We start from the raw sequence: 27,975 nt of genomic DNA on the forward strand, positions 1-27,975 counted from the left end.
CATGCCAAAGATTTTTTGAGACAATAATGAATCTGTCTGTCACTTTTACAAGCCGCAGAACTGGTCTGACGTTCACATACCATCAAACCTGGAGGATGCAGAAAACAATCAAAATCTTGACGGCCAGAACCAGTTTACACTCAATTTGATGCAGTTGTAAATCATGAGCTTTAAAATTAAAAGCTCCATTTGCTCTGAGATTGAAGCAGAAAATGAGCCAGATAAAACTTGCATGTAACACCAGAAAATTAGCAACATCTTTACACTTTAGCTACCCCTTTTCAAGTACACACAGACATAAGATCCATCTGAATATCTCAGTCTCAGAAAAAAACAGTTAATTTTCTAATATTTGTTTTTGAGAAACAACCATTTTACTGAAAATAGGATATTTCAAAATCAGTATACTGAGATGTGATCACTATGGGTCCCCCCCCCCCCCCAACAGTTTGGCACTCAAATGAACGTTGGATGAATTACTCAACCATCTTGTGAAATAAGGTACTCCTGCTGGGAGAGCTGGTAACTGTAGCTGTTAGCAGCCAGAGCAAGATTCCATTGTGATACGTCATGATGTGTTCATGCTCTATTCAGTCACAAAGATTATTGGGCAAAGATAAATAATAACATATCATGATGTGCTTAAAATGTAATCTTGTATTAAAGTGTTGTTTTGTCTAAGAAAACTTAAAATAAATACAGTTGTTTCAATATGATTTTTTTCAAAACATTAGTTTTTAGAGAAAGTATGTTTCTCAAAACCATGAGTTTTTGCAGTGAGATTTTGTCAATCAATGATTTTGATACAATCAAAATCATTTTGTGATAAATACATGCTTTCTTGTCCACTTGGGCAGCAGATTTTGCATTGTGTTGTGTGGTCAGTCAGTCAGTCAGTCAGTCTGAGTAAACAACAGGTGGGTTTCCAGCAGAGAGCCTGAGCAGCTTCCTCTCTTTGTGAGAGCAGTGGACTCAGATCTAAAATGTGTGTGTGTGGGGGGGGGGGGGGGGGGGTTCCACAGAGTCCTCCCAGCCCCTCTGAATATCTGAGGGATGGTGTAATGGCAGCTGGAGTGACACAGCGGGAAGAACTGACAGCAAAAACAGCCAATCTCTACAACTGTTACAGCCAATTTAGGGAAATCTAACTGGGAACAAACTGTCTCGCATTTTAATTAAACATATAAAGATCTTTCTGATGGCATATACTGCCTGAAAACATTATGTTACGCTGTACACTGAGCCAAGTCTCATTTCACTCCACTAAAGAATCACCTCCATCAGACTCAAACAACAGCTCAGCAAAGGAACATCTGGAAATGACTCAATGTACTGTAATTACTTAAGTAAAAAGTCCCCTGTGTAGTTTTGGACCTCTAGTAGTGTTATGTAGCTGTTTTAATAGCTTATGTACAACCACAAGGATGCTAGCGTTGATAGTATAATTGTGAAGTGTTTTTTGTTGGTAATGAGTGTTACACAGAACCATTTTTTTCATTCACGTTGATATAGTTAGTCCACTCTTTAGAACATTTCAACCCTTCTGTCTCCAGAATGTAAAAATAACTACAACTTAGTTGGATCTTCATCATTAGCTGATGGCTTCATAGGGAAGAAGACGTGTGTTGAACAGGAAGAGGGGGCATCTAATAATTTATTTAATAATGACGATAATCTTGCCAAAAACAAAAAATTCTACAAAACTACATTTGAACACATCATGATAACTTAAAAAAATGTACCTTTGAACAATAATAATTTTTAACCTCTGTGAAATTAAGCTGTTGGCAACCCCAATTTAGCCAAGCAGGAATGTCGGCCCACCAGCCGTTAACAGCTAACAGCTAAAGCTAAGAATCTTTTTTCCAGACGATTCTAACACAGATGTGTTGTTCTATTCAATCTGCGCATCATTCATAAGCTGTATGGTAAACATTGGTTCCAGAGTACTGTGATCATTTTTAATCATCGGGTACTCAAGTTTCACAAGGATTCGTCACAGCCCTGACAGTAAACAAACTTGAAATGTGTTTAACGTATTACAAGAGACCCCTGTTAAAATGAACTAACATGTAAGGCTAAGAAACCTTTTAGCCGATTTCAACACAGATTTGTTGTTCAAGTCAACCTGCGCATCATAGATTAGCTGCAACATAAACAGATGCTCCACAGTACGGTGGTCGTTTTTAGTCATACCGTTACTCGAGTTCACAAGTATTCGTCACAGCCCTAACAGTAAACAAACTGAGAATGCGTTTAACATATAACAAAAGACATTAGCAGCATCGACTGATGCTGGAGCTAATTGGCATTCTAGTCAAGACCATCTGTGAACCAGAACCAGCTTCAGACCAGGCTTATTCCCATCCTGTCCATACATATCAGTCACTGAGTGGATACTGAAACATCTCAAACTGTTGAGTAATGCAGACTCCACCGCAGAGCAGATGTTGAACCAGCATCTCCGTTTGGTGAAATATGTGAAGATAAACATGTCACCATACTGCCAGATGTAGTAAACATCACCACTGTACATCTATGCCAATGGTTTGGTGTGTTGTTTAGAGTCTCAGAGTTAAACTATGCCTTACACCAGGGGTGTCAAACTCAACTACACAGTGGGCCAAAATCGGTACTAGTCGAGGGCCGGACTGGTTCAATGTTTATTGCAAAACTTATTGAAATGAACTTATTGCACATATTAATCCTGGAACTAACAAAGCTTAAATGATTGCCTATAAAAACAACATTAAACATTAAATAATCAGTTGCATTCATTTCTTATGGCTCCATCTGCAGCTTAATTTCTTATGATTACATTTTCCCACAGGCCAACAACAGCTTCAACAAAACAATTTCCCTCAAAGAAAAAACCAAACATGCCCTGTTGTCTCAAGAAACAAAGTGCAGAAGGAAACATCCATGTAAACTTAGTGTGCTGCTCTGGGATGCTAGTTCAAGCCAGATACTTGGCATCTCATCTTGGGTGCAAGTTCATCAATGTTTGGGCTCAGGCTCTGAGCGGAGGAAATCCTCAGGATTGAGTGAGGGTGTGCGTACAATATACCGGCGGGCCAGATCTAATAGTAATTAGAAATTATCCTGCGGGCCGAAATGAAATCCACCAAGGGCCTGATTTGGCCCCCGGGCCTTGAGTTTGACACATGTGCCTTACACACTCTGTTGCTGTTGACAGTTTTTACTGTGGAAAATATCCCCTTGCAAATCCATGACGCCCAACAGACACATGTTGAAGCAATTAGTGAAATATGCCCTCCACAAGCTCATTATCAAATATTTAAACTAGGAGTTGATTTCATTTTAAGCACAGTTCTGTATCTGCAGGGCTTCCCTTTCTCCTTAGAATTGTTCTGAAACAAAATCAGAGACAACCCTGATTTACTGGAGCTAGAGTGTTTGGAAGAAATCTGAAATGTTTTCCATCACAGCAACCACTGAGTGGTGCATTTGTTCAGCTGTGATATGGCAAATCCTTAAAGCGAACCTACACCGATAGATGTTAAGAAAATAATAATAGTGACATATCCTAGTGCATTTGAATGTTCAGTAATAAAGCTAAAAAGAAAGTTGTGTAGACTAAAATACAATTGGCCGACAACTTCATGAATGTTTGTAAGTCAAAATAAATAAAATGGTTAAATCTCACTTTTCAAGGGCCCTGTAAAGATGTAGGCTTTTTTCTCTGTTTACTGCTATTGAATAAAACAGTGTTCCAGTGATGACGTATGTTTGCAGGCTGACCTGGAAGTTAGCATCACAAGGGCTACCTCAACACAAATAAGTGGGATATTTCGGGAATATTGCAGAAAATAAGCTTTGTTGCCAACACACATTGATGATACTTACATATTTGGTTCAGCTTAATAATCTCCACACAAGTCACCACTTGATGACTTTTTTAACGTTAATGCAATCGCAAGAGATAAAAAGCTTATGTTAGACTATAACCGCTAAGCTAAAGGCGGTTAATGTTTGGTTTGATAACGTTTAGCAATTCAATTAGCAACCACCATTTCATAAATGTTATGATTTTTTAGGCAAACACGTTAAAAAGAAACCAGAAGAGGTAAAATGCTAACTCATTTCCAGGTTTTAGGATCCATTCCTGCAATACTTTATATGGAGCTATCCATAAAATACATTATTTCACTTTTCAGGGTTTTAAGTCAATGCAATGATAAAGGGATGCCTTAAGGAGAAAGATTGGGAACAACTGGTTGAGGCCATCTGCATGGTGACGAAATGTTGTCAGTCATAGTTGGAAACCAAAGAAAAGTTACATTCTACAGCCCGGCTCACAAAGAGGACCAATGTGTGGAATCTGCCTCCACCCAAACTGGACTGCAGTCAACTCATGAATCACACGTTAACCTCATCCAAACCAGCCTGCTCAACAAAAACCAGACCAACCCAGTAAACTACCAACAGATATTCAGCAAACTCTCCAGCACACACCCACTCCACCCTCCTCCCTCCACCCTGCACCCTGCACACACACATGTAACTGTTGAAAGAGAGGAAGGTTTTCCCCACAAGAAATGGATGCACAGTGACACTGCTTTTTGGGTTAGCTCTCAAATAAAGAGCCTTACAAGAAAATCTGACAAGACAAACATCAAGCTCCTCGCAGAGTGAGTGAGCAGCTTCTAAAATAGAAAACTTCATGATCTGCCGGAGAAAACCTCACCCAAAGGACCCCATTAAACCACAGTCTGGTTTCCTCCAACCTTGATTACATACAGCATATTGTTCACCAGCGGGCAGAGTGAGGGCTGATTACAGCAAAGTCTGAAAAACACATTTAGAAGATTTTCTAGTTCACAGGATCAATATTTTCACTTCTCCATTTTCAACATATGATCCTCCTTCTCTGTAACTATGGCAACAGCAGCGGCAATCGGTGTCAACATCAACAACAGACACAGGGGCGTTTTCACAGACAATTCTTTATCTTTTCTTAGTATTACAATAATATCTAAAAATGGACACCAGACGATTCTGCGTTTAAAAAAACCATTGTTGCAGTTTTGGCCTTTGTTCTCTTTTCACCTTTTTCTCTGCTTTCTCTGACTTTTCACCTTTATTTTGTTGGTTTACAAAAGCGTGGTTTTACTAAGCATTGACCCTGTCTGTTGTTCAAATGACCCAAGAAGCTGAAATGGCTTCGATTCTGCACACCTGGTTTCTAGACCTGTGAATGAAGCGCTAGAACTTTCTGATCACAGTCATCAACATGAAGCTGATACAAGTCCTGATGTTCAATATCCAACTTTAACGGCATAGTTGATGTTGTATAAGGTAGTACAGTACATTTACAAGTTCAGAGAAGCAGACAGGAGTACCAGCATGGAAGCTAATGGACTGCTTTGAACGGGGGCGGCAGCAAATGGATTTTAGCCACCTGTCAAAAGGTCCAACTAAAAAGTATCAAAACTAGTTTAAGTGTGAGCCATATTTAAAATATTTTCCCAGCTTAACCTTGGTGTCGGACAACTACAACAGTGAACTGAAGCCATTATCCATTTTCTCTTTAAAAGGCACCGACAGTAATTTGGTGTATAATATTTGACTTATGCTGCCTCAAGGTTATTATACAAATAGTGTTTGACATGCAACCAGTTTGAACCAAGAGGAGTGCCAGACTCAATTGAAAAGAACAGTACGTTTGCAGTCAGTTTTTTTAGTTTATGCTAGTTTTTGTGTTGGTTAGTTTGAGCTATTGTGTGACTTTGATGCATCTGAAATGACCACACCATTACACAAACACTGCCGTAGAAACTACCATAAACACTACGGAAAAACTAACATTTAAATGAGTGTTTTTGTCAAGGGAGTCTGGTATTCCTGTTTGTCCAAGCCGACAGCTATCTACTGTAGTTAATACACTGATAAATAAACCTTATACAACCCCTCTTCAAACAATCCTACCTATCCCATTCAAGTGACTTCAGCCTGATGCAGACTGTTGGATGAAACTGATGATGACCAAACTAACTTTAGTCAGGTGTCTGACCTGCATTGCTCTCACTCTGGATGTTTTCTTTTTCGTTATGTCCAGCGGGGATTAGAGCTGCTCTGATTGTTTCACAAAGAGAAGCAACAATTCAATCATTAATCAATCAACAAGCTCATTAATGGTCAGTAGCTACTGTCAGTAGAGAGACTCTGTATATTATTCTTATTTTATTATATAGAGTCGTTATTCATTTGTTTTAAAGCTCAATAAATAACAAAGAAGACCTTTGACCGGCACTTTTATAATTTTGTCCGGAAGATTAAACTTTAACGGACATGTTGACCGGCGAAAAAAAATTATAACGGAAACTCTGCCGCATGGTTCCCTCGTCCCTTGGAAGAGGCGGAGAGGTGGGTGTTTTTCATCTGCTGGTGGACTAACAGGGAGATTTACAGCAGGAGCACACGCTTGCCTCGGGAGGGACAAAAAGAGACAGAGCCCTGGCCCCTGCCTTTCCCCACCTCTGCTGCTAAATCCACCGCGGAGAATAAACGGAAGGGCAACCATGGCAACCATGCATGCTCGTGAAGTCTTCTTCGCTGCTTTTGGTGTATTTTGTGGCGGAAGTACAGCGCCACTTACAGGCCCGGCATAATGTACTACAGCATCTCCAGCGGGTCGAGCGGTCTCGTGTGGACGGACACGTTTCTGGTGCCGATTGTGTGTGGACGGAAGTCTTTTTTGATATCGAATTCGGTTCGTTTTCGTTACCGTCTCCGTGTGGCTAGGATCTAAGTTTCTGTTAGTTGACATAAGCCGGATAGAAATTACTCCTCAATTATACTTTTGTGTGACAGCCACCCGTACAAACAGTTTCACAAACTTGGAAAATGCAACTAAAAGTGTGTATGGCCACATGCACGAGACACATGGGATTACACTTGGTGGCACTAATTAAAATATACCTGACCTAGCTCCTCCACTAAAGTTGCAACATTTTCAGGCATTTATCTTTGAGAAAATCAGATTTCTGGCACTGGAATATGATCATAATACACAAGATGCACAGACTGGAGCCAGACCTGTCCTGTTGCAATGGTGGATTCTCAGCTAACAGGTTATCATTAGGGCTGCAATAGTTTTCATTTTCCATTATCTGCTGATTATTTTCCAGATTCATCTATTCATTGTTTGGTCAGAAAATAGAAAAATGCTTCAAAGTCCACTGTGTTGTCCTCAAATGTGATGTTAACACCTGTGTCCACAGGTGGGGAGACCACAGCAGAAGCACCTTTTGTCCTCTGCCAGGGACACACCCAGCAGCAGAGGAAACAAAAGGGGCCAACAGGTATTGGCCCTTTCTCCCAGCTCACTTTTCTCCCCTGCAGGACTGGAAAGGCAGGAGTGACCTGATCAGCCCGGCAGATAGCTGAGCCGAAAACACTGGCAGCAGAATTCAACCTCCTCCCTGAGGTTATTATCTGTCAGAAAAAAATACTGCTTGGGGAAATGTTGATGCGCAAGTAAATGTATGCGCAAGTAAAGCAGAGACACAGGTTCCACATAAGATATTCAGATATCTGGAAACAAGTTAAGAGGGAGGGGGGGGGTTGTTTGTCTCCACAGAAACTGTCAGATGAGTGATTTGAATGAGACATTCCGAGCAAGAAATTCACAGATTCCTCTAAAGCAGATTAACCACACATCCTTGACTGATTTAGTGATGTCCTCGTATCACTAACATCTTAAGCTCCAAAACAGCACAGAAAGAAATAACGGGAAGTTTTCTGAAGAAAAAGATCAATCCAAAAGAGCAGATTTGTGTTAAAGGAAACGCGGTGAGAGCGCGGTGCGTAATCTCCACGTCGCTCCAATTTTATCATTATGTTACCTTTGATGTAGTTGGATTTGGTCTCATCCAGCAGACTGGACGCGGAGATCCCCATGGTGCTGCTGCCGGGAGAGGATCCACAGGTAAGGTTCAGTCCTCAGGTACAAGCTCCGACACATCGATCTGCAGCGGCAGCGAGGAGGGAGGGAGGAAGGGAGGGAGGAAACGCCCTCCTCCTCCTCCTCTCCTCCTCCTGAGCACCGTGTCATTCAGTGACGTTTAGCCAGAAAGCCAACTCACCTTTTTTTTGTTCACCTCTGGATAACACCCATGATGCCCTGGGGGGGGGTTGAATCAGGTCGAACAGCAATCGACATATTTAAATGTAATTTAGATCAAATCATTCCATTAAAATGATTAATTAATACGGTCGGATAGGTGATTATTTAATTTTCTCAAATAATTTACAGTTGTGAAAAATAACTAAGTACATTAGTCGTGTAGTAGCCTACTTAAGTACACATTTGAGACATTTTCATATTACCATTTTTGTTATACTTTCTAATTCAACTCCATAGGACATATTTATTTAAGTCACTCTGCATATCCTAATTAATGATACAAACAATAAATCAACTAATAACTAATTATGTATTATTTCAGGTTAAGCTACACAGCATCACAGATTATAAAAACAAAACAAAAACTCCACCTTTGACTGCGGCATCATAAAAGTGGATTTGTAATTAAAAACTCATTTTTCAGTGCTTTTGCACAAACCTGAGTTTTTCTGAAGTGAATACCAAACGAACTAAGGGCTTCAACAAGGAATAAAGAGTTGGTTCCCTTGTCTCGTGCATGGCTTGAGACTACCTTTGCAAAGGTGTGCCAAATTTAGCTTGCAAACTAATCAGTTCAGAATGGGCTTTCTCAGGGGCGTGGCTTAAAGAGACAGGCGCTAAAACAGAGCGCTTTAGACGAGTAAATACCTATGGTAAATACAGGTATATTCAGATTGACAGTATGAGAAAAATATAATGTTTTTTTTATATTAAAGAGGCCCTATTGTTGTTTTTGTTGTTTTCCCTTTCCTGTTAGTAATTTCTTTTTTTGTGGCTAAAATCCCAAAGTTTACATCACAGGGAGTTTCTCTCCCACACACTCTCCTGCCTGAAACCCCTCCATTGGACTCATTTGTTTATTTCTGTAACATAGTGACATCACAACATAACTCTTGCGCCTCTATTGGCTAGTGCTCCAACACATTGTATATGATCACAACAGAGCCGGTCAGCTATCCAATCAGAGCAGACTGGTGAAAAGAGGTGCTGCAGCACAGGCAGTTTGAGAACAATAAAGAGCTTTTTGATTAAAGAATGGAGACATGTCACAGAGGCCCAACATACAAATATGACCCTGAAAATAAGCATTGTACGTCCCCTTTTAAAGTGATAAACACATTCATGGGTCACTTTTTATGACCCAATACCATAATATATTATGTATTTGAAATGGGTCATTTTGAATAATGAGGTCATAACTTGTTACCACTTTTACAGAAGTCAACAATCTGAACACTTCCTTCAGTTCTGAACCTACAGAAAAGTCACCTCTGGCAGAGGCTACAGGGCGAGCACACCGAAGATGAACCTCCTGCTATTAAAGACACCTGTTGATAAACTCAAATGCAGCTTCACCACAGCTACAAATTGCTACATCAAAAGACCATTTGGGTTTACACAATAAAGCCCTACGGCATATTTCCATTGTGGTCTCTCTGTAGTGGGGGGATGTTCATTTTTCTTACCTGTAGTGCTATCACTCTGGATGATTAGCAGTGATTACATCTGCGCTGATTAACTCAAAAAAGTGAAGCTACGATCTGATCAATCATTGACATCTGCTGAGCTGAATCCCAATGCATTTGGTGCTGTACTCAAAGGAGTTAGCAGATAATGGTCAGATTACTCCTTTATATGGCCTTTGCTGTGTGAACTGCTTGTTTCCCTGAAGCTTAATAAGCATAATGTATTCCTATTAATCTAGTAATTGCCCTCATGTTGAGCATCCAGTGTAAATTCAGCAGGTAATCACGGTTTTCTCTACGCATTAATACAGAGCAAGAAAACAAATTAGATTAACACATTATTTAATCATCAGCTTTAAAACCTCCCAAGCTGCTTATGATTTAAAACAATTCTGGCTATCTCTTTCATAGATTCCCCATGTCCTTCTATTGATTGATTGATTGAAAAGTTTATTAACAGCTTGTATATTGGGTACAGTACAGTACAGCTCAAAACATACAATTGTTAAGGGGATGCAGACCAGAGAAAGACTTTCGTCTTGTTTACATCAGGGTCCCCCATTTCCAATTCATCATATAGGTTCTAAAGGTTACTGATAAACCTTGAAGTCTTTTCTGTCCTTTCAACCACTCAAGGCTCTCAGAACGAGGTGTGAAATGGTGAGTTTCACCATAAATACTCATCTGTGGGAGTATTTGCAAATGATGTGAGTGATCACTGTGTTGTAGTGTTGTAGCTATAGGGACACAAAGGTCCAAAAGGGTAAACCTCGCATTATCAGTAAGAGACACAAAGCATTTTGTGGAGCAGGGTTTTGTTCATGATCTGTTTGGTTTTGATTGGGGAAAAATCGATCTGTGTGCTGATGTAGAAACTGCATGGTCTTATGTTTATCTTGGTTGTATGGAGATCATTGATAGACATGCACCCCTGCGTAGAGTAAAGGGACGAGACAATCCTTGGTTTTCTGCTGAACTGTCTAGTCTCCTTCATGAGAGAAACAAGGCCTGGGTAAAGGCTAGGCAATCAGGCTCAGAGGTAGAATGGCTACGCTTTAGGCAGCTAAGGAATAGCTTCACTTCAAATGTCAAAAGTGCTAAGTCTAAGTACTATCTGTCAGTAACCACAAAAAACCTAAATAATCCTGGAAAATTTTGGAAAGCCATAAAAATCGATATCCACCGGTGATATCCGTAATGAGCTACCTCCGTGCCTTACCACAGCATCTGGTACTATATCGGACAGGGCTACTATGCTAAATAGCTTTAATGAGCATTTTGTGTCCTGTGGCTCTCTGTTTCATTCTGTTTCTAATTCTGCTTCTGTGAACACCCCAATCCGTGACTCTGAACAATGCGGTCTGGAAAACCCTTTTAGTTTTACTCATTTTACTGTTGATGTTGTTCATGAAACCTTAACCAAGTTAGATCCTAAGAAACCGGCTGGCCAGGACAACGTAAAACCTTTCTTTTTAAAGATAGCTGCAGATTGTATTGCTCCACCTCTCACTACTCTTTTTAACCTCTCCCTCGGCACTAAGAAAATTCCAAAAATATGGAAGTCAGCTTATGCCCTGCTGCCTTTACTAAAAGGAGGGGAGGCCACCTTATTAAACAATTGTAGACCCATCTCTAAATTGTCAGTTCTAGCTAAGGTTCTTGAACGCCTAGTGAGTGAACAGGTAAAGGAGTTTTTATGTAACAATGACATCCTGTCTAAACATCAGTCAAGCTTCAGAAAGCAACATAGCACCATCACTGCCACAATGAAAGTGGTGAATGATGTTACGAGTATTTTAGATAATAAGCAGAGTTGTGCAGCTCTATTTGTTGACCTGTCCAAAGCGTTTGATACCGTCGATCATCACATCTTAAAGCAGAGGCTACTCAGTATCGGCATATCCAGCCATGCAGTGGGTGGTTTGTGAACTACCTCTCTGAAAGGTCCCAATGTGTTCACTTTGATGGGCTGTCTTCTGAGTGGTTAAACATTGCTAATGGTGTTCCTCAAGGTTCTGTTTTAGGTCCACTTTTATTCTCCATATATATCAACAGTTTAGGTGAAAATGTCGATGGAGCTACTTTACATTTTTATGCGGACGATACCGTGATGTACTGTGCAGGCCCCTCCATTCAGGAGGCTGGTGATAAATTACAGGCTGTTTTTAACATTATTCAGACTCAGCATCATGTTCTGTTTTTTTTATGTGACTTGGATTACTATAAAAGAAAGAGAGAAAACCTTTATGCAACAAAAATAAAACATTTATTAATTGTTTTTATCGCTCAGAAAACAGGATAATTGTATTTTGCTCAATTAAGAATTACAGGAAATCAGGCTTTGCGTTGATTTTGTTTTATTTTTTTTATTTTTTTTACACACAAGAAATAAAACAAGACAGTTAACCAGCTAGAAAATAAAATCACAACTTGTAACCCATAGATTTTCATAAGAACTCTGAACATAAATAGAGAAACAGCAGATAAATTAGGCTCCTCTGTGCTGCAGGATCCGCAGTTTAATATACAAAAATCTGTTTTTGGTTTGATTAAAGATATATTAAAGTGAAAACATGTCCACGTAGTTTCAGTGCAACTTTCTTTAGATGAATAGAAACCAGACGAGCAGACTGATTTAGTTTCAAAGCGTGGAAGGCTTTGCATTTCTCTCACAGCGTCTTGTCCATGCTCACACTCGTCTGAGGGACGCTGGTGTTCGTGGGCACGCTGTACTTTGTGAGGACAGATTTAAACTGCTCCAGTGTGGCGTCGGTTCGAACCCCCGTCGGGTCGAAGTGGGTCCGACTCACCCTGAAGCCGGCCTCCGTCAGGTACTGAAGGAACTTGTTCAACCTGTGAAGAGAAATATAGAGAAATAATAAAGTTAGATCAAATGTTCCTGCAGTTTTATGTCTATATTTAAAGTGTCTGAAGTTGTGTTTCAGTATTTCTATAAAAGGATAAAGAATAAATCTTGTGTTATTCTTCATTTTTCTTTTTGTCAACCAATCCCATGGGCAAACCAACATGGTGTTACTGTCTGAATACTTTCTGACTTTGTGTGGCTTTTAGCTCCAGGCCCATTGTTCTTAAATTGTATTCATTTTTTTTTGTCTCAGTAATTTCCTCACTGTAGTTCCTCAAGCAGGGAAACATGATGGATGGAGGACATTTTTTTGAGGACTATTTCCAGCAGTGTATTAATCCTCAATTGGTGAATATTTAACAACAGAACAGTTGGATCCAGTCAAAGAATGGAATGTCAACCAGTGCAGCAGTGTGGTCCATTGATGTGCTGGGGTCAGAGGTCACTTACTTGGGCATGTTCATGCCTCGGATGCTGTGGCGGTGGATGCTGTAGTAGAAGGGCGGGTGATCCAGAGACGCCTCACACTTCATCCTCTTCAACACATTCCCCGACTCCTCTCCTGACTTCCTCTTCCCTGCAGGAGTACTGGAAATTAGATCTGAGAGGGATTCATGTCCAACTCTGCTAAACCCAGGAGTGACTCTAGTGGATATCTCAAGGTTTCAAAAGCTACCAAATACGTCCGACTGAATTTTGGGTAAATATGAATGTGACGTTTTGCACCGGACATTATTTGTATTTGTGATGCTGCGACTATAGAGAACAGTTTGGCCCCTTGTAGCGTCCCTGAAGTATTTGAACTAGCAGATACAGAATGCACAGTCAGTGGAACTGTCATACAGTGTGTGAAATGGCTGTTCTGGCAGTAAAATAAACTTTAAGGGTAAAATAAAGAGGTTAAAAAAGTCATTTAAATGTTCCTGCAGAGCATCATAAATGCTCATTCTATGCAGTGGGTGCAGTTCAGCAACACTGCCATCTAGAGGACAGAGTAAGTAACAGGTCAGCTTTTTTTCCTTTTTTATGTACATTTCTGTGTACAAGTACATTAAAAACAACCTAAAAAAGGAGTACATTCCTTCTGCTGTCACTGACTCACCGGACTGCTCAGCCTGACCCGACTCTTCTCCGCTCTTCAAGGTCTTGATGACGACTCCGCACTCCACTGCAGAGAGGGAACAACACATCTTGTCAACACGTTGTTTTGTCATACACACACACTGTGCTACAGGTGGGGATGTGTCACCTTGGTTGCTGAGAGCAGACGACCCGTGGACTAGCGACTTGAGGGTGGTGCAGTCCGACTCGCAGATGAGAGTTTTGACGAGCGGCTGGATGTCGTCCATGCTGTGCTTCACCGCCGCAGACAGCATCCTCCTCAGGAAGCCTGTGTTAAACAGAGGGCCGGACCTGGACACACACATGCATTAGCTTTGAAAGGTTTGAAATCAAAAAGAGTATAATACCGCAAACTGTTTTATTCTGTTGAATGACAGAATACTATTTCAATCGGATTTTACATTTGTTTTGTGACCCATGATCAGTATTTAACGGTGCAACTGGGCTCTAAATATTAAGGTTGAACGATTCTTTTTGGGCCCTCTGCAGACTCAGTGTTATGTTGAATAGATGTAAACTGTGATTGATCAGTCTGTATGTTTAGATGATATTCCAACAGTTCTAACTTTTTCATTTCATTTCATTTCAAACCTTTATTTAGACAGATAAATCCCATTGAGATCATTGATCTCTTTTTCAAGGGAGACCTGCTCAAGTAGTTCCACATGAAACATAAAAACATAAATAGAACAACAAAAGGACATCATACAGCATCATTTACATAATTATCCACATAAACAGGTACCAATAGCTTCCGATTGAGTAGCATCCAACCCATTGTTTGTATTGTGTTAATAATACCATTTCCAAATGCCACAAGTGGTCAATTCAGCAGGCTAGAAGCATGATGGTGCACTTAACATTGAAGCAGGAAGTTGTTCCAACTTTTATCCATGTATTTTTTCTTTTAATGTTTATTTTATTAGCTTTTCTTTTTAATGACTGATTTTAAATGCCATTTTCTTAATGTCTTTCATTTTTTGTAAAGCACTTTGAATTGCCTTGTGTTGAAAAGTGCTATATAAATAAACTTGCCTTGCCTTGCCTTTAATCTGCACACATTTTGATGCTAAGCTTCCAGTTTCTTTTGCCTATGACGGCTCATTTCTTCTATTCTTATTGAACTGTTGCTAAAAGTTATACTTGTCTCTTTCTGCCTTTTACATTTTCAGTCCGGTTAAACCATTGAACAGAGTTTTGTTCTCCATGTTCAGAACAAATCTTTCATGCAACATCTGAAAACGGACTTTCTACAACCTAAAAGCTTGAAACATAACTCCTCTCAGACATCGTGGCTGGAGATTTGAGCAGCAGCGTATCTGATTAGCTAGTTTTCTGAAGCAGCTGTTGTATTAGGGCCCATCACACAGCTCAGTGAGGTGTGTGTGTCGGTGCCTGCAGTGATTTACCATAACGGCCCCAGCTGCACTGCTGTCTTCCCGGGCATACTTCCGTGACAGTTACAGGGCAGCGTTTCTGGAAGAAACACAAGAAAGGAAAGTATTTACTTTTCATATGTACTGCAGCTTCCTGTATGTCCTTCTCTGCGGGAAAAAATAAGAATTTAATATAAACAACAGGACACATATCACATCATATTGACAACAACTGTTACATTTGGATCTCTTAATATATATATATATATATATATGTATATTATAGGCGGTGAGGAGGCAAAGATGATTGTCGACTAAGTGCTCATGGAACATATTTGTATACCCATAAAGACCGTTTCTAAAAATGAATGAAAGAGGCCATAATAGGCTTATTATACATAAGGTTTTTTGGGATGAAAATGACTGCTTCATTTATGTAATTGTTGCATTTTACTGTTGTACGTGCTTTTAATAGCTTTATACATTGCTTTGTAGTTTAATCTACAGCAAGTCTTCTTATTCTACAAGATCATCATGTGTTTATAGTTGTGTCGCCTCCTGTGAGACCCACATATCTCTACAAAGTATTTGAATGAGCTAGGAAAAACAGCCATGTTTTCAGCTTTTCTGCTAATGCATTTTCCAGCCGATCCAAAACGGTTATTACAAATTTGAGTGAAACACTTTTCAATCAGTTCATTAAAAAAAAATATTTGGATCAACATATCTGGAAGTACATGGTTTTAACTGGACAGGAAGTGGATGAAAACATTTCATTTGTAAAGTAATAAAGTCAAAAGTAGAATATTTCGCTCTGAGATGTGAATGGACGTATAAAGTAGGAAAATATGGAAATACTACTTTAGTAAAGTAAAATCACCTCAAATGTGTACCTAAGTGAAATACTTTAGTAAATATACTTAGCTAAACTCCATCAGTTGCATCAGGTGTATACTAGACTCTCACAACAACTCACCGTCCACCATGTTCCCCTTCTTGAGGAAGACTCTCTCCTCACACCACTGACAGTGGACCAGTTTACGTAACTTCTTCGTGGACTCGTCCGCCTGCGTGGGGCCCCGGAGGACTCGCACCACCACCAGGACGAAATGCTCCAGGGCCACGGCCAGCAGCACCTCGATGCCTTTGTTACAGCGAGCCGCCGCTCTGCAACACACAGCAATATTCATGATTTTATTTTTTCTGCCACATCAGGGCAGACAGACATCCGGATGTGAAGTCCTACCTGGACACTGTGTCCACCACCATGCGTGCAGCCAGCTCTTTGTAGTACTCGGTGCGGATGATGTGGCAGCCGTAGTGCCGCAGGGTGACGTTGGGACTCTTGGAGTACAGAGAGGACGTGTCGGTGGACGTCACAGAGATGATGCCCAGGTTCCGGATGTTCCTGAAGGCAGCGTCCAGGTAGTTCACTGCAGTGCCGAACGGATCCAAGTGACTGGAAGATTGAAAAGAGTCAATTAATAACTGCACATTTTTAGGAAGCATTCATTCATTTTACTCTGTAGAAAGTTAAAGGGGCCCTATTGTGCGTATTTTAAGGTTTCATATTTGTGTTTTATGCCTCTACTGGGAAATGTCTCTATGCTTTAATGTTCAAAAGCTCTTTATTTTTCTCATACTGCCTGTGCTGCAGCACCTCTTTTCACCCTCTGTCTGAAACCAGAACCCATTAAAGCATGTAAACATGAAGTAGAGGCACACAATACAAATATGAACCTGAAAATAGGCAGGAAAGGGCCCCTTTAATAGTTTCTGGACAACTATGGCACAGAGGAAGAAGGATACAGACACAATACTTGATTAATTGGATTTATATTCCTGCAATGCGACTTATATGCCACTATGTTCGTTCCAGTACGTTTTTTTACAAATATTTGTTGTGATAATTACATTTAGTCTGTAACATGTGTTCAGTGTTTTGCCCTCAAATGTGTCAAACTATTAATAAAGACTAAAACATCTAACCAATAAGCTAAACTAATTACAAACTATCTTCAGACTTACATGTAGTCGAAGGGCCACAGGTGCATGGTGACGTTGGCGTCCATCTTGACGACCTCAACCGTAGCGATGGGTGTTCCCTCAACCTCACTGGTGGCCACCTCGGGACCCCGGGGGCCTCGCGAGCCTCCGTCCACCCGGATGTTGTTGAGCTCGCAGTTCTCTTTGATCATTTTGACGCACGTGTCGCTGATATCTGTGATGGTCACTTTGACGGCGCTGCGGAGGTGCTTCGCCCACTGGAGGCCCATAATCCCTGAGAGACGGACAGGAAGAATTCAAGGCTTAATGTGGATGCAGACTCAATGCTCCTCTCTTTTCTTTTTCAAATGGATATATTTTACATAGTTGATCATCAATCTTCAGTGAAAAGACATTTGTTTTGCAATGTCTTTTAGTCTCAGATTCAAGATTGGACTGTCTTTAAACCACGGTTGCAATAAAACCAATACTTTCATTATTATTATTCATCTTATTTTCTAAGTTAATCAATTACTCTTTTGTTGTATAAATAACAGAAAATAGTAAACAAATAAATCCATTACAATTTCCTTAATCCCAATTTGACATTTAAAGGACTGTTCCTCCATTTGATGTGGAAAGTGGAGTGGAAAGAAGTGGGTAATGTGTGTGTTGTAATTTTAAGACATATCCGATCCGACCTACTATTTTAAAAGCAAAGATAGTACTTCAAAACCCTAAAAGACATGAAAACCAGGAAATATTTGGATTTTTTTGTGTGGAATGTTGTTATAAAAATTAATTATTATGATTAATTATTTATATTTAATTATTATAATTCAATTATAATTGACTGATTGTTTGATCACAACGTTGTTTAAGATCAGAATTTAGCCAAGATGGTAAAATGACTACTATTATTGGCAGGAATTTGACAACAATAGAATCAAGTTAATGATTCTTATCTTAACTCTTAGAAATAAATGTATTTTGAGGAGGAGATTAAATTATGTCAAAACAGTTGGAAGACTTGTATTTTTTTTTGTTCAAAATGACTAGACTAATGTATTCGATCAAAACACCACATATTGAAATGACGTCAAAAGCAGCTGTGATTTGTGTCACAGTAGATGGCAGGAAAACCCCGACTTTAAATGCAGATAAATGGCAAATCATTTAAAAATGTATAAATGCATACTTTATTTAAATGCAATGTTCTTTGGCTGTTCTATATAAATAAGCAGCCATCATTTTGTTAAAACTAATTACTCAAAAATAAAGATTTGCTATAAAGTGCAAAAAATACAGATAATAAGAGAAAGTTAAAGAAAAAATAAATAGGTATATAACAAAAAATGTAAATTAAATGCAAAATATGAACAATAGAAGATCTGCATTTGGAGATCTAAACTCATAGGTAAAACAACAATGGAGAGATTAGAGTAAGATATTAGCGTGATACAGGAAAAAGCAGAGGTGGGGACTCGAGTCAGACTCGAGTTGCATATTTTTTTACTTGAGACTTGCTTGACTAACAATGATAAAATACTTGACTTGGACTTGGTATTCATGACTTGAGACTTGACTTAAGCTCGAGATAGATGACTTGAAGGACTTGACTGTTTAAAATGAAATATTTGCGTTTGTTTTTGTAGTGAGATATTGCGTTTAGTTTTTTAGAAAAACGTGATTATAGCGCCATGCGCGCAAACCTGGCAACCCAGAACCCACTAGAAGGCAGGAGTGTCAGTTAACATGGCAGCAGCTAGCATTACTCAAAAAATAGTGAAGTTTGGATTCAAGGATTATGTTGTCGATGACGCTAATAAGAAAAGAACAGCGGTATGCAGGGTCTGCAGCATAAAGATCAGTGACACGACCACCACAACATCCAACTTCATTCGTCACTACAAAAAACCCCACAGAGAAAGGTAGGCTACGTGCATGTGCTGTGTTAGCTAGAAAGCTAACGTTAAGTTTAAGCTACGTTAGACTTGGTTTCAAATCGATTAAGCATTGCAAAGAGAAGACAACGGTAAATGATCACTAGAACCTCCAAGGGATTCATTTGTACTAACCCTGATAGTGACGGGCTGTCAGGAGAGGGAGAGAGAGAGAGAGGAAAAGAGATGCCTCGTTTATTTCCCCTGTGTTATTATCAGAAGTTACTGTAAACTTTTGAATAATGTAGTTCATCTACTTTTAGTAGTTTGTTTAAATGTTTTAATGATGTTGTTTTTGTTTGTAGAAGTGCATCATTCCTTGATTTATTGTAAAATTAATTTGTTTTATCTGTTGTGATGATAAACTGAAGCCATTTCTAAATTAACCCAATTAACTGAGTTTTAAATCGTCCTCCTTAGTTTATAAGGAAATTATGAAGAGGAACAAATTAAATGATTTGAAAATGATATCTATGTAGGTGCTGACGCTGTTGGCGGTTCTAGTGTTAACAGACATTTAAATTAAATATGTGTAATGGCAAATGCCATATATGATTTTCTTACCTGGAATTCTGCCTTTTTCAACAGACTTTTTGAGTCCTAGCTATATTGTCTGCAGTTCTAGGGTTAATATGAATCTAATATGATTGTCATCGGTATAAAGTAGATTTCAAATGATTAACTGTGTATGTAATGAAGATCATAGTGTGGGTTGAATCCATTTTCATAACCACTGTCTTTTAACTGATTTAAATGCGGAAACTGGGCTTATTCATCAGAATTTCGTATGACTTGACTTGACTTGCTTGACTCTCACCACAGTGACTTGGGACTTGCTTGATACTTGTAGGTCAAGACTTGAGACTTGCTCATGACTTGCACATGTAGGACTTACTCCCACCTCTGGGAAAAAGTGTCTATTGAATCTCACCTGTGGCTCCAAAAGCATCCAGACACTCGATCGGGCTCCTCTCCTCCGCCAGCACCGCCAGGGAGCAAAACACCAGCTGCCTGAAACACACACAACCCTGCTTCAATGCATGTTGGTTTTCATAACATAAATCTGCATGATTATACATTTTTGTGAGAACTGGTGTTGCTTTCAGGCTGACCTGTTGGTCTTCATCTTGCGGTTGAAGTAGGTGTCGCTCTTCTGCGGGGTGGTGTGGTTCGGGAGGAGCTGGACGTTGGTTCCAAGTTCTTTCATGATCTCATACGGCTGACCGGATGGGGCTACAGATGGAATTTGTAAATGAAAAAGACAGAGAAAGATCAGCAAGATTCTGTATTGTTTTGGACAGGAAGAATGTAATCTCGGATTAACAAACACAAAACTCAAAGTGGTGCCTCAACAAGGATGATCTCAGGTAGGAGGTGGAACAGATTTGGAGTTAAGAGCTTTTTAATAAGGAGAAACTTCTGGATATTCTGCTTCCACACATTCATGTAAATATATCTAATATGTACCGGTATATATGACCCAATATGTATATATGTTCACTTTAATTCATCTCGTAATTCATAGTTTTTTATCATTTTTATTTTTATCTTTGATTTGATCTTTAATTGTATTAATCTGTGTGACTCTGTGTGACCTGTTTTTCATTCTTTCCCTGTTGCTGTTAAACCACTGAATTTCCCCACGGGGATTAATGAAGGTCCATTTTATCTTATAAAAATCATGTCTTTAACAGAAGAAGACTGTGATAGTGTCGTTTTTAAAATTCCTTAACGCAGCTCGTAGTCTTCAAAGTTCTGGGTGTTGTCAAAATGTATATATAATTATATTTATCCTGTATTCATTGTTTGTTTTTCTTAAGATCCAAGAAATGTGATGCTTTGAGTGAGTTAATATGCAACACAAGATCAAATCCATTCTTAAGATAAATACAACCATACCAACTGATTGATATTAAATGGATTGGAGACAAAAAATACATAATTTGGTATTAAAAAAAATACTAGAAAGATTATCTATTTTTGCAAATGAACCATCAACATTGTCTAGAGTCTCTAACTGTGCCTGTCTGTGGTGTGAAATAAAACAATTTAAAAAAAGCTGTTACTCAGTATAAAAGCTCCGTAAAGATAAGTAGGGCTGCATTGTTCTACTTTTACATATAAATAGTCCTGAAGTCCAATGTTCTTGTATAAATATATGTATTTTAAGACTCAAACCTGGGATGTTGAAATTAAACTGTACCATCTAGTGTTTTTTTTTTAGAGCTGAGTGAAAGTTTGTTTTGACCATTTCCTGTTTGAATCTAGTGGAGCATGTAGATGGTGTCGCTGTTTCTTACCCGGCTCCTCATACTGCACGTCTGAGCTCCCCGAGTAGCTGGCCTCAGTCTCTCCTTTGTTGACGTGTCGCTTCAGGTGGCTGATCATGTCTGTCTTCCGGGCGATGGTGACAGAACACACCACACAGTGGTAGTGAGCCACGTGTCTCCCCGAGGCCTGGACAGAATATATTGGGATATCAACTTCATTTAGGGGTGAAAGAAGTAAAGAAATGCAGCATCTTCACAATAATGTCAAATGGCATGATGAGAGGAAATGCCTTAGAATTCAGTATTTACCAATTCAGAATTTGGACCATATTACTTTAAGGGGCTCGATTATGCACATTTTCAGCCTATGCTGTGACCTGTCTCCATCCTTCCTCAAAAAGCTCTTTCTTGTTCTCATACTGCCTCTGCTGCAGCACCTCTTTTCACCCTCTGTCTGAAACCAGAGCCCAGTCTGCTCTGATTGGTTAGCTGGACAGCTTATTGGTCAAGTGCTAAGAGATGTCCCACCCCTTAGCCAATCACGTACATGGTGTTGGAGCGCTAGCCAATAGAAGCGGGAGTGTGACATAGTGATGTGATTATGTTACAGGAGAAAGCCTAATAGAGCCTCTTTAAGAATGACAGAATGCAGAGACAGTCAATTGTTGCCTACTTTTGCTCAATCATGAAAAATAGCTTTTATGATTAAAAGGCAAAACATGTTTAGGAATATATTAGGGGTTTTACAGAGTAAGGATTTATTTCCACATGGTGAAGAAGGTTCAGTTTTTTTTCTGATTTACATTATTTAGGTCACATTTCATAATAAAAGTAACAATACAGAACGCACAGGAACCTTAAAAGTAGGGTTTACTGCAGCACAACAAGATGTATGCCGAAACTAAGTATGTGAAATGTATTTTTGTTTTGTGTTATATGTGTAACCAATATGCGGCAGGTCTCCCTTGTAAAAGAGTCCTATGTCGATGAAGCCCGAAGCTACAGGGTTTGCTCTTATTGTTCCAAACTGATGGGAACGTGATCTGCAGACTGTGTGTGTGTGTGTGTGTGTGTGTGTGTGTGTGTGTGTGTGTGTGTGTGTGTGTGTGTGTGTGTGTGTGTGTGTGTGTGTGTGTGTGTGTGTGTGAGGTCTCACCTGATCTCCACTGAGGCTGGGTTTCAGGTTTCTGCAGGGCAGGTGGCAGATGCACATCATCTGGCCTGTTAAAGGTCAACAGTTATGCATCATGATTTTTTTTAACTTTGCACACTTTTTCCGACCGGTATGACTGCAATGAACGGCCAAAGGTACGTGGAGTCTCTTGATGCTGTATTTTGGATTTGTTCTCTCGGTATAGCCTTCACAGCTGCTAGTATAAACTTACTCTATGATGAAACATGTCAGAAGAAATTATGATAAATGCCAAAAATATGTTCCTAAAACTGTTTAATTTATTTTGGACATGAAACAAAATTAACACATCAAATTAGCAGTAAAGTATGTCAAAATCTTAATTTAATAATTATATATAAATAAACAATATAAATAAACAACCTAAGTAGGTATTACACAATCCAATACATTTTAAATAATTTAATTTGAGAAATTATGATAACATTTTCATTATTCCCACAAATGTTCACTGACTGTGTTAGCTGGAAGTGGTTGGGGCTAATTGTTGTCTTTTATAACCAGAAAATGTAACTCAAGCGTCCAGGAAGAGGGATTTTTGTAGCGACCAAACGGTGGTATAACTCTTCCGTTCTAGGCCGTGACGTCATTGCGCCCAAAAATACTTTTTCCTATTGACTGACATTGTGAAAGAGACATCTGTAAGTCAGTATATATCTTTAAGCTAAGTAATATACCTAGTTCGAACACTTTTATAGGTCTTATTTAAATGATTAGGGTCTAAAAGTTGTAAAATGCACTAAAAATGAATCCAGAGCTATTTTCCCTCTCAATTCATTTGACTGAGGCGAGACCTACAGTCGCTCCATTCTGGCTTCATGCACCACTGGGCAGCTCTCATAGGAATGAACGGGGCCACACCTCAGATGCTGTATCCAGTTCTCTTAATACATCCATAGTATAACTCAAATGGCAAAAGTGTTCTTCCAACTTCCTGTTTCAGCATGGCACAAAGCCAGCTCCATAAAGATTATTTTTCCAGGGCCCTTTCTCACTTCTCTTATTTTTCATTTCCTCGCTCCTCGGTCTGCGCCATCTTGAGTAGCGTCCCAATGGCCTTATTTTTGCCAGAGGACCGAGGAGCGATAATGGAGGAGCTATAATCGAGGAACCACCAGACCATCCTTCGATTAAATCCTCAGACACTCGCCCCGCCCCCTTACTGTGTATCGCTCACTGATTGGACGATGCAGTGCATGCACTGATCTGATGCTTCTTGACATGAGAGCAGTTTCCCAGCGGAGTGAAGAAAACACATGAAACTCACGGGAGTCACTCCTCAGTTTATACTGTGTTTTGTTTCAATTAATGTTTCATTTAGTTACAAATATGTGATATATCTGAACAACAAAGTGGTCAAAAATCATTTTATTTATTTTCATGATCGCTTTTTTCGTTTTACATTTTCAGTTATTGTCATTTCCATTCAGTCATTAAGTGCTATTAAAATGTTAATGTGCTACATATCCACACAAACACACAAAGTGTGCAATCCAATGAATGTTAATCTAACTGGGTTTTGATAGATAACATATCTCTTTTTCTTCTCTCAATTATTTTATTTATATTGTGCACTCTAATCAATATTAATCCAACTAATGTTCGTTTATACATTTTAAGAATGGCGTTTATCTTTTTTGAGAATGAGTTCTTGTTTTATTTAATTTATTTGGGTCTACAACAGATGATACAAATGTTAGTGTCAGTAAATGTGTGCTAACCATAGGTGCTAACAGAGGCGGGGGTGTGTGTGAAAATAATGGGGACAGAGCTGCTGACAGACGAACAGCTGTGCGGCGTCATCACAAACAGACGTCGCTTCACGTGACGCTCCGGAGGAAAGGACGTCCCATTGCTCTTAAAACTAATTTCCCTGCTTCTCGTGGGTTTCCTTGCGTCTCTCCATGCTTCCCTGGTGGGAGGGACTAGACGCAGGAAAACAACGCAAGTGAGGGACGCAAGGATTCCATTTAACCGAAGTGAGAAGGACCCCAGTTCGTTGTAGGAGAGCATCATTGTGTGACCTTGTGTTTCATGTTCCTACCTTCAAACTCCACATAGACTTTCCAGTGGAGGTTCTGCAGGTGTCTGCGGAGCTTGTGGCTGTAGCAGGCTTTAAACTTCTCCTCGGGACACAGAGGGCATGACTTACGTCCCGCTGGTGAGTGAAAACACAAAATCAAAAACCAAGGATGTATATAAAAGTTATTTTCATTTTTGATCATTCTCTAGATTATTTCTCTTAAATTCTATTCTCTAAAACTGTCAAAAACATATAACACATTTTTTAACAGCAAACACGACATCTAAAATATCTTGCTCCAACCAACATTCCAAAACTTAAAAATGGCCACCTGAGAAGTATAGACAAGTTCAATTGGTTGCATGACAAATACTGATGTCTGATGTATTCTCTTGCGTGACTTATGGTGCATTTCCACTGCAATGGGGTAGCCCCGTTTAAGCGTCCCCAAGCGTCCTCGCTCAGGCCTCGGGCTGCCTCGCTGGCCGTCCGAGGCCGTGGCGCATTTCCATTACAGTTTAGGACCTGGGGTAGCAACGCAGTGTAGGCGGGGCGATCGGCTTTGTTTTTGTTCACATTTCGAGTTGTTCCGTCGAGCTCCCGCTGGATTTGATCATCCCCAATGAGATGTAGGAACGTCGTCACCTCCTCGGTCGACCACGGTGTGCTTTTCTTATTAGACGTAGCCATTTTTGTAGCTCCTCCGTTTACAAAATGCTGTTTATAAAAATGCTGCAAGCTTGCTTCTAGATATATATGCGACGCTAGGGATGAACTCGCGTGCGATCTTGTGACGATTCTCTCTGACCAATCAGCAGTCGAGAGTGTTGACGTCACTAGTTCAGCCCTGGCCCTGGTTTGAGGGAACCACGATTTTATGGGGCCGGAAAAAGAGGGAAAAAGTACCCGCTAGCCGGTACTAGGCTATATGGAAAGGCCACCAAAAACTGGCCTGGCCGCTTGAGGACGGTTAAGGACGCTTAAACGGGGCTACCCGCTGCAGTGGAAATGCGCCATTACTGATATATCGTCTTTAAGCTGCAGCTTTAAAAGTCACGATTTCATTTAAATGTTCTTCTACATTATGAGATTTTTTTAAATATTAAAAATCTAAAGAAAGCAGTAGGGCTGCACCTGATCATTTTAAGATTCAAAGCTTCATTCACAACATTGACATTCAAATCAAAAATCAAAAGAGTATGAATTGTTTTTAAAGCTAAATTGTATTAGTTTTATTACATTAGGTTAAGTTGGGTTCCCATGGTGTATTCCCATATAATCTGATTCAAACATTCTGCACTAACTACAATATGTTAATAAAAGTAAATATTTATTGGAATTTTTTTTTTTTTTTCTAAAATCACATCAGGTAATCCAACAAATTCTGCTTTAATCCATATTTGTAGTGTTAAGCCTTTCAAATACAAAATGTTCACTGTGGTCAAAAACCAGTTTGCTGTATGCATTAACGGGTCGGTCCAGCAACCATCTAACAGCACAATAAATTACATTTATTAAACCACAATAACAAAAAAATCCCCTAGTATTTAAGGATGCTTACTTCATAAAATATAACATGTAGTCATCAGCAGCTCTGAAATGTACGTTTGGTACAGCCCAAGATAAAGAACGCATTATGAATACTTCCTGTAAAAGTGAACTCACCACCATTGAGGTCAACCAGCACCTCGAGTCCTTCCAGTTTAGTCTGGATGGAGATGTGTCTGTCTGTGAAAAGGAGACAACATTAAGATGTTGTGTTCAGTCAGAAAAAAGTTTTAGTCCATATCATTAATGTTTCCTTCCTAAAGTCAGTGAATACAGATGACATGAGGCCATCGAACCCATCCACACACAGAAAGAGTGTTTACCTGAAGTGGTAGTTGAGGGCTTGGCGTCACTGTCTGCAGCGCCTTCAGTCTTCTCTGCCTGATCTGCAGCTTTGTCCCCAGCTGACGATGCATCTCCACCATCTGCACCTTCACAGACAGAAAGAAAGGGAAATAAATGATTTATAAAGCTATCTAGTTTAATTCACTGAGAGCCCTAGCTGCAGTTTGTCAGCTACACAGCTACTGAAACCAGTTAACAAAAAAAGGAGATGAAGCAGTTTGTTCATATTTTCTACTCAACGACTTTCAAAAACAATGTAGGCCTATGTCCTCTACTTTTAAAAGTTGGAGTTATAAAAGTCTAGGTACCATTATCTAAGGAAGTGCAACTAGTGATGTATTGATTAATTAATTGAATCATGAGCAGCATTATTTTACTGTGACATCATACAGAGAAAAACTAAAATTCAGAGACAATGAAAACACTTCAATAGGAAGATGTATGGTGTTTGTCTCGCTACATTACTTAAAAGAAGTATTCAAATATTGAAACTGCTGTGGATAATATATTAATAGATTAGCTCCCACCAGGGCTGTAGTTATAAAGATATGTATCTTGGTATTTGGAGGTTTTACATTCAAAATAAAACGTTTCGATAAGTAAAATTACATTAGCTGCTAGCAGTGTTTGTCATGACCTCAGTATTCTCTAATATAGTTACATATAGCCTACATTATAGCCTACAATACATAATATACTTGCTACAGACCATATATCTCTGCTCCACTCCATAGATAGACCGTATCACAACTTCGAAACACTTCCATTTCCTAACGCGAGTTGTTTGTGTGTGAAACCAAAACCAGAGTCTCCGCAGACATTTAACCGTTGAATAATGGACAGTCGATGTCCTAACTGAGCGGCCCTGTAGTGCAGCTCCGTGAAGAGACCGTGTCAACCAAACCTGTGGTGTACAACCTGAATACAACACTTACAAAAAGCAACCGCGAAGAGATACACTACTTTAGAGAACTGCTGACCACAACGGTTAGCCTAGTGTAAGCTCCTGCGTCCGTCGCTGTTATTGTTGACTATTTAGGTCCCATGGCGGAGCTCCGTGGTGAGGCCCTCGTTTAGTTAAGCAGTTACAAACTGATATTCACTATGAATTCACTGCACAGTGCTGATAGCGACTACATTGGAATGTGTTTTACAATTATATGTCCTACATTTGGAGTTGAAACGACAAATGGGGTGAATTAACTTACGTTTGATATCGACGTCCTCCTGGTGTAGCTGAGCAGCATCTGCCTCTTTGAGCTCCGCCATTGCAAACCACAGCAATACGCAGGAAATGTCTGTCCTACGTGCTTAACGTAAACTGCCCAGTTTGAAAACGTAATAATTTGCTTTTGAACATAACACTCATTTACACAGAAACTTCACAAGCTACATTTCTTTTTCGAAACAGGTTCACACAATGGAATGTCAGTTGTAGATCCTTCCCCAACACCCTTGTATACAAATATATAGAGACATTAAAATCAGATATAAAAAACAAATTGCAGAACAAAAAACATTCCAAATAAACTATGGAATGCCATGTAAGCCAAAATTAAATAAATAATTAAATATATATATAAATATGCCTATGAAATAAATTCTGAAATAAATAAATGAGGCAATAAATATGTATACATGTACATTTAAATACACATTTATTTATTTCAAGAGACTTTTATTTCATAA

The 27,975-nt window shown here is 39.4% G+C and overlaps 2 protein-coding genes across 5 annotated transcripts in view; both read right to left on the reverse strand.

Moving 5' to 3' along the window:
* niban1a (niban apoptosis regulator 1a) overlaps window positions 1–8,162 on the reverse strand; it is a 37,953-nt gene extending 29,791 nt beyond the window's left edge. Inside the window, exon 1 of one of the 2 annotated variants that reach the window (XM_034237560.1) lies at window positions 7,869–8,162. In XM_034237560.1, the coding sequence (XP_034093451.1) occupies window positions 7,869–7,923 (55 nt within the window). In that variant the 5' untranslated portion in view covers window positions 7,924–8,162. Of the gene's footprint in view, window positions 1–4,708; window positions 4,810–7,868 lie in introns of those variants that run through there. The other variant, XM_034237561.1, reaches the window with a different exon arrangement.
* A 3,793-nt stretch (window positions 8,163–11,955) lies between these two features.
* Window positions 11,956–27,679, reverse strand: trmt1l (tRNA methyltransferase 1-like). Of its 3 annotated transcripts, none has more exons than XM_034237511.1 (16): window positions 27,495–27,679; window positions 26,265–26,372; window positions 26,059–26,121; window positions 24,415–24,528; window positions 22,335–22,399; window positions 21,209–21,365; window positions 20,021–20,141; window positions 19,840–19,919; window positions 17,008–17,260; window positions 16,226–16,438; window positions 15,956–16,146; window positions 15,013–15,079; window positions 13,731–13,894; window positions 13,584–13,649; window positions 12,932–13,058; window positions 11,956–12,468 (listed from the first exon to the last, which is right to left on the reverse strand). In XM_034237511.1, exons 1-16 carry the CDS (start codon window positions 27,553–27,555, stop codon window positions 12,285–12,287), a joined length of 2,034 nt encoding a protein of 677 aa, XP_034093402.1. In that variant the 5' UTR covers window positions 27,556–27,679; the 3' UTR covers window positions 11,956–12,284. The 3 variants fall into 3 exon arrangements, with proteins under 3 accessions (XP_034093402.1, XP_034093404.1, XP_034093403.1); XM_034237513.1 differs by having other exon boundaries at window positions 26,265–26,366; window positions 27,495–27,585; XM_034237512.1 differs by lacking the exon at window positions 27,495–27,679 and adding an exon at window positions 26,996–27,257.
* Between the last annotated feature and the right edge of the window lie 296 nt (window positions 27,680–27,975).

Source organism: Gymnodraco acuticeps, unplaced genomic scaffold (assembly GCF_902827175.1).
Source record: "Gymnodraco acuticeps unplaced genomic scaffold, fGymAcu1.1, whole genome shotgun sequence".
Lineage (NCBI taxonomy): Eukaryota > Metazoa > Chordata > Actinopteri > Perciformes > Bathydraconidae > Gymnodraco > Gymnodraco acuticeps.

What these genes read in the sequence shown, in the direction of transcription:
- trmt1l (XM_034237511.1), bottom strand. Translation starts at nt 27,555, where the DNA reads ATGGCGGAGCTCAAAGAGGCAGATGCTGCTCAGCTACACCAGGAGGAC. An exon ending in GGAGGACGTCGATATCAAAC is followed by an intron (nt 26,373 to 27,494) that starts GTAAGTTAATTC and finishes CTGTCTGTGAAG; the next exon opens with GTGCAGATGGTGGAGATGCA. An exon ending in CGTGCAGTATGAGGAGCCGG is followed by an intron (nt 20,142 to 21,208) that starts GTAAGAAACAGC and finishes TTCCATCTGTAG; the next exon opens with CCCCATCCGGTCAGCCGTAT.